Source organism: Chaetodon auriga, chromosome 11 (genome assembly GCF_051107435.1).
Source record: "Chaetodon auriga isolate fChaAug3 chromosome 11, fChaAug3.hap1, whole genome shotgun sequence".
NCBI classification, from domain to species: Eukaryota; Metazoa; Chordata; class Actinopteri; order Chaetodontiformes; family Chaetodontidae; genus Chaetodon; species Chaetodon auriga.
The window spans coordinates 7895532-7908849 of NC_135084.1; the positions used below are offsets into that span (position 1 = coordinate 7895532).

Genomic DNA, 13318 nt, shown 5'->3' on the forward strand with positions numbered 1-13318 from the left:
AGACTGACACAGCTGCGCGCGGTCTGCGCATGTGCAGATCTGACAATACTGTGGCTGGGTTTAATCACATGACAGCTTGCTGTCCGCGTGGCGCCGCATGCTTTGTAGATCTCCTATTTCGACGAGTGTCGCACGTTTTCACACCCACTACTGGACGAGTTAGCAAAGGACGAGGACAGATGCTGCGTTGAAATGCGCCTCGTAAAATCCAAGTCCCACTCAGGTCAGGACATTCTGTTAAAGGAATTACTAATGCAAAATAATCAAGACCACGAGTCCAACCCCCCTATACTGAAAAAAACAAACAAAAACAAAAACAAAAACAAACACGTGTTTTATTAATCATGATTTTTATGCATTCAGTTTGTGTGATCCTAAAGGTTCCGTTAAATTGTCTGTGAATTTGATTTCTCATCTTGAAGGTCTTTGTCCTGTGGAAACATCCGCGTCAACTTTTTATGAGCTAAAATAACGGATTCCATCTTAGTGACCATGGTTTTTGCACACGATCTAACCGTTTTTAAATAACTCTATGCGTTACATTAACGCTCAACTGGGACTTCTTTCTGAAAAACAGTACTGTGTTTCTAACTATAACAGACTTGTGTATATATATTTAAATTGTTATTTTTTATGCTCTTATTTTAGTAGATGTGTCATATTTTAGTAGATGTGTCATGCACCAATTTCACCAGAAAAAATTCCTCGTATGTGTAAAAGCATTCTTGGCAATAAAGCTTTTTCTGATTCTGATTCTGAAATAGTTTAATTATGTGAAACAGTTCAACCCACAAAATAACACTTTCAGTGATCTTTAAAGTTTATCTGAACAATTCAAGTCTTGGGGCCCCACTACAAATTACATTTCACATCCTCAATTTTAAATTAAATCAATAAATAAATGATTAAAGAAAAAATACAGAGCCTGTATCCATAAAGGTAGCCATAACCTTGAGTCCGTAATGATTGAAATGAAGGTAAAACTGTTATTCTGATATCTATCGCTTGGTATTGTGCTACTCTTGTGACAAGAAAATATTAATGGGTGTGAAACTGATGCTTTTTTTAAATTTTTGCTTTCTTTCTTTTTACAGCCACGTGCTGTTGCTTAAAAAAAGCGATGACTGACCGGGCAGCATGTATCTGTGAACTTCTGCATCTTGAAAATGGTGATAATTCCGCGGCACACTCACGTTTCTAACAGTTATGTTTGTTCACCTTTATTCTACTTAGACTTTACATATTTTCGTCATTACTTGAAGGCACCATTTGTTGCTGCTTTTATAACGTGACATGTTGTTTTCTTTTTAGGAGAGGAAACAGCGCCTCAGCGCAGCCAAGCACTGTCACTGCAACAATACCTCCAACAACACGAGGAGACGCATGCTGCAGACACAAAACTCATCTCTGGTTGAGATACACTCCGCTTTGTTTAAGAGATTTTTTTTTCAACTTTGTATTAATGTCGTTACAGATACAGTGAAAACATTGCTATACAAAAAACAACAAAGGAAATATTGTATCACTCAAATAGTAATTTTCGACATAATAAGGACGAACCAAGAAACAATGATTCAGTTACGGAGCTCTGCCTGTGGTGCACAGGGTGTAACGATGTGGCATGCTGCTGGTTTTCATCCTGTACACACAGTGTTACACACCGTGTTTTCATCACAGCACCACTGAGCTCCATTTGCGCATTTGCAAAAATGGCCCAAATTAAAGACGGTATTTGTCAGATAATTTTCTCTAAAGATGTAAATTTAGGCTAATTATAATTAGGCCTACTTGGGAAGTAATTGCAACAGCTATCTGACTTCAGAGTGGGCTGACTTCCTCTTACAATTAATGCTCCTGTTGATTTCACTAATGTTGATCTAGAGTTGTGAGAAAATTGCAATAAGGACCGACAAGGTGTCCTTACGAGTCAGGTCAGCATTCATAAATATCTGTTTGTGATCGACTTACTCCTCAAGGCAAAGTAAGAGAAAAAATAATTAAATTAAGATATTTATTGTATACCAAGTTTTTAATATAAAAGTCAACATATTAATGGATAAATTCTACATTTAAAAATGAGCTTTAATGTTACTTTTCCTCTGAGGATTTCATCCAGCGGTAGAAAATCCACATTTGTTCCTTTTACACACAAAGAGCCACTAATGAACAGAAGCTTTAGCGTTGTAAACAAGCTATCAGAGGGAAAAAAAGACATTCTGCATTAGTTTGGGGTTGAAAGGAGGCGACTTAGAGCCACGGTCCTATTCGTGCTTAAAATCTTCAGTCATTACAGAGAGACAAACTGCCTCCATAGGACAGCTATTCCACTATAATTGGTGTACAGTGTCTTCAAAAGCTGAGGTGAGAGGTACAATGCGTTGCTTGTGAAAGGAAACTCCAAAGCACATTAAAAGTGAATTACTTCTTGTGTAAAGTGTGTTCGGGGTCATTCTGGTCACGACGTGCGCACCTCTCCAAAAGCGCACACGTCTCCAAAGGCGCACTCTATATTTTCTAAAGGCAGTCACATTGTTGAGGGGTTTCACAAGAGGTGTACATATGGCATCCGGGTTGCAATTAAATGTTTTAAAGATGTTTTTCCTTTCTTGAAGAAGTTTCCTTTTTCTTTTTTTCTCTCCCGGCAGCTCTTTGCCAGAAAGAAGAAGAGGAGGGGGGGAACACATTGAATGGCTTCGCTGCTGGTTTGGGATGACAACAATCTGGTCAGCGAGTTGTTGGACTTTGATTGCCCCCCTCAAAACGTCCTTCAAACAAAAAGCTGAGGACGAAAATAAAGCCCCACCTGGTACCTCTGTTTGCTAAAATAATAATAAATAGATTTGGTTTAATAAATAAGCAAAAGAGAGTGTAAAGTGAAGTAGTAGAGGAAGTATTAATCAGGAGCATCGGGCAGGTATCACCTGCTCTGGAGCTTGCACAGTTTATTGTTAAATATTGCTAAATCACTTTTCGTACCAAGTCTGCTCCGATATCTGTATTTCCACAGCAACTGCGCGCTTATGTTTGCCTATACTTTGCATAACAAGCAGGACACTACAGCACACTGATAAAAAATCAAGGAGAGACACTGACAACTTCAAATCCACACCTGTCCATGATATCCGAATATGGATTTGGCATCAATGATTATTTGTAAAGTGGTAATATTCAGTTTACTTTAGACTTTTCGTGCCTTTTATAACAGCAAGCCACCATCTCGTATCTCACTACTGTATTTGTCCAGTTTATTGAAAGCATATGGTTATCAGATTGTTCCCAAAACACATATTTAGACAGAAAGTTAAGGAGAGCTTTTTGTGAGCCTTTGTTGGCAATTGTAAATCATGTTTGAGCTCTGCCACACTTCCCCTCTCCCCCTCACCAGAGCTGAAACGTGTCTACATATTGTTGACATATATTACTAATCTTTAACTTTCTAAAAGCGAAGTTATATTGTAAAAATGCAATGCGCCACTGGGTTGTGGCGATAATGGTTATGTTTTGGAGATGTCATAGCGCACACATATAGGCTCACGTGACAGAAGAAATCGACATTTTATTGTTGTGACACACAACAAGAACTTTTGTACTATCTATTCAAACAACAGGTTTCACCCTCTCAAATGCTCTTTGTTAGGTGGCCTCATGCGTAATTGTCTTTGTCCAACCACCGGAGCTTTGCGCTCTAACGCCTTAAGCACATGTTTGTACAAATGTATGTGCCATTAAAAATAACGTTTTCTAAGACATTGATCAGTTTTTCTGAGCTAACAAGGATATAAGTTACTCTTTAAAGTAACTTTCGGCAACGCTCAAAACTAAGGACCAACCTTCAGCATCTTGAAGATCTTTAGAGGAAAACATACCATTGGACATGTGATACGCGCACAACCAAAACTACGCTACTGCATAATCAATAATAAACAATTTATTTGAAAATAATGGCAGAAATGCTGTTGTTTCCACGTCAGTTTTCAATACTGCGGTGCACTTGAAGTTGATTCTTGAAGGCAGTTTGCCAAGTTACCATGACCACCATGCAGCCTGCACGGCATGTGCCAATATTTTGAGTGCGTAAAATGTGGCATCACAGGTGTCCTTAAGGATAGAGGCTTGATAACGTTTGCAAAAGCAAACTCAAACCGCGTGCAGAGACAGAAGTCTGTCCGGGAAGAAATACCGTTAAATATTTTGCGTAGTTCCATGGCGACTGCGCACAAAAGTACAACAACTAGCCTCTGCGTCTCTTTGTAAACATAAAGTCACCATTACTGGTGACAAGAAACAAAGTACCAACCGGCCTTGACAAGTTCCAATGGAGCTGAACACTTACCATCGTTTACCAGGTCATTCTTATAGAGCTCAGTTGTGCGTAAAGGATTTCTATGCGTAAAAATGTAGATACATTTATAGCAGATACTTCATTTTTTTTTTAATATCAACGCTTTTTTTGTATGCCTGGAAAAAAATGAGTTCCCGCACACTGGTTTAAATTTGACTGGCAAAAATACAGTACATCATCAGAAACACGACTGTTCACACTGAACCCCAAGACAAAGATCCTAAAGTGTCGTGTACCCAGACATCCAGCATTGGCTCTGTGAGGTGGCGGACTGGCCGGATGCAACACAGTGAACACAGTATGAAATGTTAGAATAAGTTCCCCGAAGAAGAAGAAGAACCAGCAGGAGTCTTGAAAACTCTGATTTGAAATCTTGCTTTCAGGCAGATGGCTGATATTCGCTCTGTACCTGAAGAAAATCAAGTTTGATCTCACTCAGGCTGTGAAATATGATTATTGTTAACCCGGCATACTTGTATGGCACTTGAGATACCACCCACCTATTTGACTGAAAATTGCAAAGAAAACACAAAGAAATACGCACTGTGAAGAATGAGAGAGAGGGGGAGAGGGAGAAGGACGCGCTGCCTGGAAGCTGATTGGCCACTTGACGGGCGCTGTTGATTCAGGCGTCCACCGCGCAAAAGATAAGATAAAGGCCATATAAAATCACAGAGATGCGCATCCATCCGTCACTGTCAGCTGCACACATACAGTGTCTGCTGCCTCCACCTACAGCAGAGGGTTAACAAGGACGACTTGCTGCCTCTTCACCCGTGCATCACCTGTCAGGTAAGTGCAAATATCCATCCATTTCAAGTTTTGAGAAAATAGTCTTTTCTTGATAGGAGGGCAGTGTTCATTCTGTCTCCTTATATCACTTAAATCACTTAGAACTTAAAACACTGAACAGCACTTCAAATAAGTGAAATCATGTCAGCACAGTGGGAGATTCATGAACCGGTTTGCTTGATTAATGATTGTTTAAAACAATATTCATGATTTACTTGTTGCAAACTTTTGTAAAATAGTGGTCAATGCTCTTTTACTTTTGTGGTTCTGCAGAGTTTTGATGTACTTGTATTTGCGCAGGATGTCTCCAAACGTACGCTGCGCCCCCAAAGACCCGCGCACATCCAGAGGGGCAGTGCCGCTCAGCAGGTTCTCTGTTCGCCACCCCGTCAATGAAGCCGGTGACGCGAGTGAAAATTTGCCTCGAAAACCACTGAGTGTTATCGGAGGGGGCGCGTGCTCAATGAAAAACCTGACACAGAGAGGCAGATGTGAAAAGCCTGGTCAGCGGGGCAGGCGCAGAATGAAGGCAAACGACAGAGAGCGCCACCGGATGCACAACCTCAACTCGGCTCTGGACGCGCTGAGAAGCATCCTGCCGGCTCTGCCCGATGACACGAAGCTGACCAAGATCGAAACTCTGCGCTTTGCCCACAACTACATCTGGGCTCTGACGGAGACTCTGCGCATGGCCGACCAACACGGAGACGCGCCGGAGCACCTGCCGGGGCGATCTGATCTGAGCAGCCCAACAAGTGTCTTATCTGAGGGGTGGCACTCAGCGTCACCCGCAGAGTCTGGTTATGTGACCTCAGCTGACTTTGACCCGAGGAACTGTCACACATCAGCTCAGGAAGTGAACTGTGAGCTTTTATCAAGAAATCAATCCAGCGTTACCTTTTATTTCAAGTCGTTCTGCCGTGAAAATGATCTCCAAAACGTTTGGCACTGATGACTTTTCTCGATGTCTGTCTTTCTATGAGGGATTCTTAATGCCTGCCCATATGATGCTGCTTCACTGCTCTCCACGGGCTGGAAACCTAACGTGCTTGTGCCCCTGCAGAGCAGCGCAGCAGCCTTTTCTACCTTCAGTGAGAATCTGTTCTTTCAAAGCACTTAAACTGAGTTCACAAGGAGTCCCAAAACTGAATCTGAATGTCAAAACTACTGTTAAACGCTGAAGTACTCTCTAAAGTAAGCAGCTATGTTTCAGGCAATTTCTCTGCTTCACAACGTGATGGACTCAGCGACTGCACTCGTACAATCGAAGCACAATCAATGATTCAGGAAGACGAGACCATTTGTTTAAGCTAAAATATTTATTTGGTAATGGTATTCAAATGTGTTGTTTGAGTTATTTTTGCTGCCTAAAAGTAGGTCTATTTATTTAATAAAACCGTAGAAAATATGTCTCCTGTTGTGAAAAATAGTCTGGCTTTCCATAGTTTTCGTCATTCAAAATAAGGAACACTTACACTTACAAAGACAAATATTAGATAAAACAGTGGCTATCATTCAAATAGAAAAAAAAAACACTTTTTAGGGAGAGAAAAACCTGCATGCCATCATCTCAGTATTCATCGAGTTTCCTTTCGTTGATGCCAAAGTTACTGTGCAAAAATCGACACTTTTCAAAGACGTGGTTCTTTACAGTCCAACAGAATGTGAGAAAAGACCATTTTATAGTCGTGGGAGTCTTGGATTATGTCATGGCGTCCTATCGTGGCGTGCAGTCCGAGGCCGAGCCCAGCGAGCGCTCTACTTGGGGAAGACGGTGACCACGTCGTAGCCCTCGGGTGGAGTCACTCGCTCGCGTGCGTGCTTCTCACAATAAATCTGGTCCTCCACAAAGAAATGTCCCTTCTGTTTTAGGTTGACGTCGCAGTCTGTGCAGGTGTAGCACTCGGGGTGACGGAACTTGTCCCTCAGCTTCACCACCATCCCCCTGAAGGAGAGACACGAACAACATGTTAAACCCGATGAACGCAAATTCCGCAGTTTATCTAGACACAAAGTCACAAGATGGATTTAAATAGGTTTTCTATGGTACTGTAAAAAGTTTAGAGCCACACTACATGGCCAGAACTCTTTGGACACAGGAAAAGGCATTCCTTACACTACTGCCATAAAGATGGAGGCACGCTACTGTCTAACAATTTGAAGGGAGACTGAAACCAGAACAGTGAAATCCACTCAAGTGCAGCAAAAGACGTACAGAATATGTTTTATGGGAAATCCACCAATAAAAGCAGCAACAGGACTTCACCAAAGAGCCGGGATGTTTGTCCTGTGGTCTTAACTAAATGCAGCCACAAGGTGGAGACAAACTCCAAACAGAAACAACAACACTCAGGGGCCCTTTGTGTTATATCACAACATTTTGTCACAATGAGGAAGTTTCCAAAGGTGAAAACACGAAGTGAGATAAACAGCAGGTTTCACTGAACCTCCGGAGGACAGAAGTGAACACAGATCTAGTTGAAGCTTGACGTTTGGACTCAAATAAAGACATAAATGGCCCCGGCACACTTCCTCAGTGCTGCAAAGTAAACACAGAAAAACACAGTTCTAGGGAATCATAAAATACGTACACAATCCCAGATCCACATTTGTCACATGTGGGTAACTTGTCCGTGTTCCCCACAGATGATCCAATCTTTGTCGAGGGTGCTTTCACACTCCTGAACCCCGACGGTTTATCAGAGTCACCTACAAGCATCAGACAAACACAGGTAAACAATCTGTCCGGCTTCACTGGTTCTCTTCATCAGATATGAAACGAAAAACACCTCAAGAAATCTGTTATCTTATTAAACATGAAAGATGATCGTGTGCCTTAAAGCCATACACCGTAAAAGAGAACTTTTGATGAAGCTGTGAGTGATAACCAGGATCCGTACCCGTCTCGAGAATCTCCTGCAGCACCTTGAATGAAGCCGACTGCCGAGGAGGCTCATCAGACTCTTGGTTCTCCTGCAGCATCTTGTAAACCTCAGAATCTGCTGCCACAGATGGCCGCTTGCCAGTCGGTGATGGATCTGAAGGAGCACTGCGAAGCAAGCGTGTACAGTTCAGCTTGTCTGCAGGAGTCACAGGTTGCAGACACGTCTCAGGAGACAGATAGCAAACACCTCGTCCTTTCATCATCCCCACTGTTGATACATAAAGAGCACAGCTGCAAAGGTCCAACAGACCACAAAACCTTTGCTTTATTGTGTCTCCTGCTCACTTCACATGGATTTCTCTTACGGTTTTATTTTGTGTTATATGTTCCTGGTTTTATCGGCTACATAAAATGATACTATTTTCTTCATTTATTTGACTTTTTCTTTGTCAATACTTCTACCTGACTGACCATCATATCCACATTACTAATGATTTGTAAAGAATAAATCATTCTGCCTTTTGGGAGATGGCCTAAATCCTGCAAACTGAATTCCTGATGACCAAACTCATAAAACTCCACAGACAAATAACTCATTCCAGCACTTAGAAACCAACCAACCCACGACCTTTGCATGCGTCCTGACTGTCCCTTTTAAGATTAAACATGGGAGTTCACTGACCTCAGTTTTAAAATGGTACTTTTTTGCTGAAACGGAAGTTCTCACTATACTGACATGTATGACTGCAGTGATTAATTTCCAGTGAGAAACATGCTGTCTTCACTGTCAGCACAACCAAACAGCTCATGGTGGACGACAATGCTTCAGATATGGATGTTGCTGCAAAGAAGCTACAAATTGTAAAACATGGCTGCTTCACACACATCTTCAACCCGGCAGCACAGAAGATCTACACGATCAGGCCAGTTTGAGGGTGAACACCCAAGATCAGTGTCACCAATTCAGCATCTGAGCAAATGTGAAATATGGTCACAACCTCCCCTTCTGTTCCTGAGTCATGGTGACGAATAATGGACAGAAAAGAGTTTTTGCAGAGCATTAAGATGTTACAGTGAAGCTGACCTTTGACCTTTTGCATACAAACTGTCATCACTTCATTTATCCGAGGAGACATTTGTGTGTGGAATTTTGTCATAATTAACATATGAACGTGGAGTCATGGTGACCTTTGACAACCAAAATCTAATCAGTTCATCCTTGAGTCCAAGTGGACTTTTGTGCCAAATTTGAAGAAATTCCCTCGAGGCGTTACTGAGGTATTGTGTTCATGAGGATGGGACGGACTGCCCCTGGTGTGGAGGCACTGTAATGCTGGGTAACGATAGATAAAACTTTACACCTGACATATGATAACAGACGTACAGTCAGACTCTGGGGTCTGTCCTGACTTAATTTTGACCCCCTCGGGACGCCGTCTGAACTTGGACAGGACTAAAGTGGTGTCATTTCAGGCTCATCTTACTTGCGGCTGGGCTCATTGGCTGTAGCCACGGCGGAGTTGAAGTCCTGCATGTTCTGCGAGGAGTAGAGACCAGAGGGGCTGTTGTACTGGTTGGTCACGACCTTGGAGCCAAAACCAGTGAACGGCAGAGCGCTCCTGTTGTGGGTGGAGCCGATGTGTTTCACCTCCTGTGAAAATGAATGTAAAATTGTACCATTAAAGCTTTTTGGGAGCAAGCGAGCAAACGGTGCTGAGTGCAGGTATCAGGTATGTGTAACGCAGCTCGCACGCAGTCTGAAACATGCAACGTTTGACGTCTTCAGATGAACTTGTTTTGAACTTTTCCATGAGCTTGCACATGTACTAAACTGCCATTTTGAATAATAATTCTTCACTGTGGTTGGAAAACATATAAAGGTGTGGTATCGAAAAGGAATCAAAGCATCCATACTTTTGTTAACATTGTCAGCTGATATCATGAAGGTTATTAACATTATTCAACACTCAACCTCTGCTGTTTCCTACATTTACTTTGATAACATTGCAACTGCAGACACTGAAAGCTGAGCCTCGAAAACGCCGTTCAACTGAAAACGTCAAATCAGTCCTGTAGCTGCTTCCAGTTTGAGTCAAAGTCACACATAATTTAGCAGGATAATGTATGACTGTGGATTATGCCTTAATTATAGCCAACGGCCTTTCAAGACAAACACGTCACGACACTGGCATGCCATCGAAGTGGGCTCATAAATGCTAAATCTAGCTCATGCTTCACAGTGGGAACACGGAAATGCCTCCAAATATAGCTCACGCTTCAAGCACCTCACATTTAAAAATCGCTGAATACTCCAGAGTCTCTGCAAACAGGCGAACGTACACAGAGAGCATGAACCAGTGCTCTAATAGCCTAAAAAGGACGATGCGATGGTTTAAAGAAAAAAAAAAAAAAAACAGTGAGGAGGCATCAAAGTGACAGACTGCAGACAAGAAACATGTGTTACTGTGTGTGTGAGAGAAACGCACAACATCTGTGAAACACACAGAGCCTGAGATGCATCACACCATTTCCTACATGAATTCACACTTTGGCCTCAACTTTCCAGTCAGTGGGCAGGAACCGAGGCTTGCGTCAGAGCTTGGCTGATAAACTACCGTCTCCTAGGAAACCTCCTGTTGGGAAGTAAACAATGACTTCATCGTTGGCAGTATCGACAGAGGGGAAGAAAAAAAAAAAAAAAACCCACAGGCCTTTGCGGGAGCAGTGAGAAAGCACCATGCAGGCTTCCAGAAACTGCAGGGCTACCTGTAAATGGGACTTCCCAATTTTCAGTCTAAATGAGATACTTTTAAAAGCTCCAGTCCCACATCCAGCTTCGATGATGAGACAGAAGACACCCACGCACCCTCGGCTCTGACGCGAGATTCATCTTGTATGGATGTGTCCTCCCTTCCTCAGATGCGAGCGGCGACCACATTTTAGCTTCTGACCTGCAGACGAGAGGAAAGACAAGACACAACGTTGCACAGTTGAAAAATACAGAACCACAAAATAATCTTTCACTTAAATTAAACCTTTTTTTTTTCTGTTTCTGGGTGTGATATTCTGCCTGCGTCTTTGAATGCAACGCACACCTTGCAATTTACATGACAGTTTACCCCACCCTGTGTTCAAAACAGTCCCTCTTAATCTTAACACACATATTTGCTTCAACCTGCCTGCGGAGTCCATTACAACATCCCTGCTGCATGAAATCATCGGTGAGCAGACAGCTATGATGTAACGCACTGACATGACACAGAATTACAACAGAGCTCAGCACAGATACACTTCTCTGACCAAAGAACTCAGTGAAACAAAAGACAGGCTCGCGCTTTAAAAAGCATGAATAGACACAACGTCGCTCCCTGAACACCTGGATTGAGGCTGAGCTGTCTCGTATTACTCAGTGTTTTTCAGGCCTGCGGCTATGCAGTTCAGACTGGCACATGTTGCCACAGCCCACCTGTCTATGGAGAGCACCATCTCCTCTACGCAACCCTTGATTTTGTTCTGTGCTTCCAAGTGAGTCATGTGCTCTGTCGGCTCGCCGTCGATAGCCAAGATCATGTCTCCCATACACAGGTTGGCCTGGGCGGCTTTACTGCCGGGGGTGACCTGCAACAAAGGAGATGGAATTGATACGCGATCAGCAGTTTTTACGGTGTTTGAGACCTGCAGAGGCAAAGTGGGAAACGCAGTTTTGAATTAGAGCCAGATATAATCTTGTGGTCTGAAAATGTCTGATCTAATCAGAGCTTAATTCCTCTGCTGCGCTGTTTAACTGTGACCTTCAAGTACTTTTACACACATTTCAGTATTTACAGTACACACAGGCAAAACCACTTGCAGAGAGGTGTTTTCCGCCAGCGACTCAGCCTGAGAGCTGCCTCAGGGCAGACACTCCATCGAGGACAAAGGCTTGAAGAGAGAGACTCTGGCAAAGTCCAGGAATTCCTAATCACTTTTCCATGGGTGGAGCGGACTGACCACTGTAACAACATTTACAACAGGAACGGCAGCCTCCACTCAGGCAAAGTACACAATGGATTAAATATTCTGAGTCCTGACTGTGACAGGGATGTCAAACATATAAGATGTCTCATAAAGCTTTGCATCAATGAACACCATGCTGCTGGAAGGTACCAAAAAGCTGGCACTTTAATCAAGGATCTTGGGGCGTTCAAGGACACTCAGTGATGTCAAAATCAATGACTGTTTGGATTTCTCCCCTTCATATTAGACTAGTTTGAAGTTTGGACTCAGAGGGATACATGTGACATCTCAAGCCTGTCACAGTGTGTAGTCATCATAAAATATTGCCATATTTCAGCTACTGTTTTGTTTAACCTGCCCACTAAAGTTTTAAATTAGGGTATATATAAAAAAAAAAAAACAGACAGACAAACAAACAAAAAATACAGTTCATCGCAAAAAGAGAGACCTCAAATGACACAGGAATTCGGTGTCTTGTCTCATCTGTCTCTAGCTACATAAAGGGCTGAGAGGCAACCACTGAGCAACAAGTTATGACTGCAGGTAACTGAAAGTACAAAAAAATCCCACACTATCAACACACCGACACTCCAGCTAATGTTAGCTCGATTACACTGATATGAGTTTAGCGTGTGTGAGGTTAATGTTAGCCTTCTGTTAACACTAGCTAACATTAACTAACGACAGGTTTCCATCAGTGAAGTCCAGAAAACAACGAGAGGTGAAAGTTTGGTCGAGACATGCCCAGGTGTGGTTACGCTGAATTATAGCGGCAGCTAACAGCAAAACTTACCCGGGAAATAGTCAGTGGCTGCTCGAAGTCCTTTCCCCCAACCAGCCTGAATCCCCAGGGTCCAGGACCCTGCACTACTACCCGCAGAGGCATACCGTTAAAGCTGGTTTTAACAGAGCCGAGTGTTAAAGTGTTCAAAGATCTGTCTCAGACCTTCAACTCACTTCCTCCTGCCTGATGTCATGTGCGGTGATCGATAGACGGAGGCTTCGGCCGCATTGGAGGAGGGGGTGGACCCTCAGGTTACAGTTGGACGAATAGATTTTGAAGTTTCCACGCTGATAAGTGAGAGCACAAAGATCGTGTATTGAGACAATGGATCACTCCGTCACGTGTGTGGGTGAGCTGACCCAGCAGTCAGAAGTGAAACTCATGTAACAAAACCAAAACATTTCATCGTAATGTGTATCCACAGTCCAGTGAAGCTTATTCCTCTGTGCCCAAAACTTACATTAGTTGTACTGGGTGAGGGTTCTCACAATACAATAAACATGGGCACTTTGTTTGTTTG

The 13318-nt window shown here is 42.8% G+C and overlaps 1 protein-coding gene across 1 annotated transcript; it reads right to left on the reverse strand.

The window, feature by feature from the left end:
* Nucleotides 1-6441: 6441 nt before the first annotated feature.
* Nucleotides 6442-13030, reverse strand: pdlim1 (PDZ and LIM domain 1 (elfin)). The gene is made up of 7 exons (XM_076743461.1): nt 12808-13030; nt 11485-11636; nt 10885-10969; nt 9503-9669; nt 8035-8183; nt 7726-7843; nt 6442-7079 (listed from the first exon to the last, which is right to left on the reverse strand). The coding sequence occupies exons 1-7, from the start codon at nt 12898-12900 to the stop codon at nt 6893-6895; spliced, it is 951 nt and encodes a 316-aa protein (XP_076599576.1). The 5' UTR covers nt 12901-13030; the 3' UTR covers nt 6442-6892.
* Between the last annotated feature and the right edge of the window lie 288 nt (nt 13031-13318).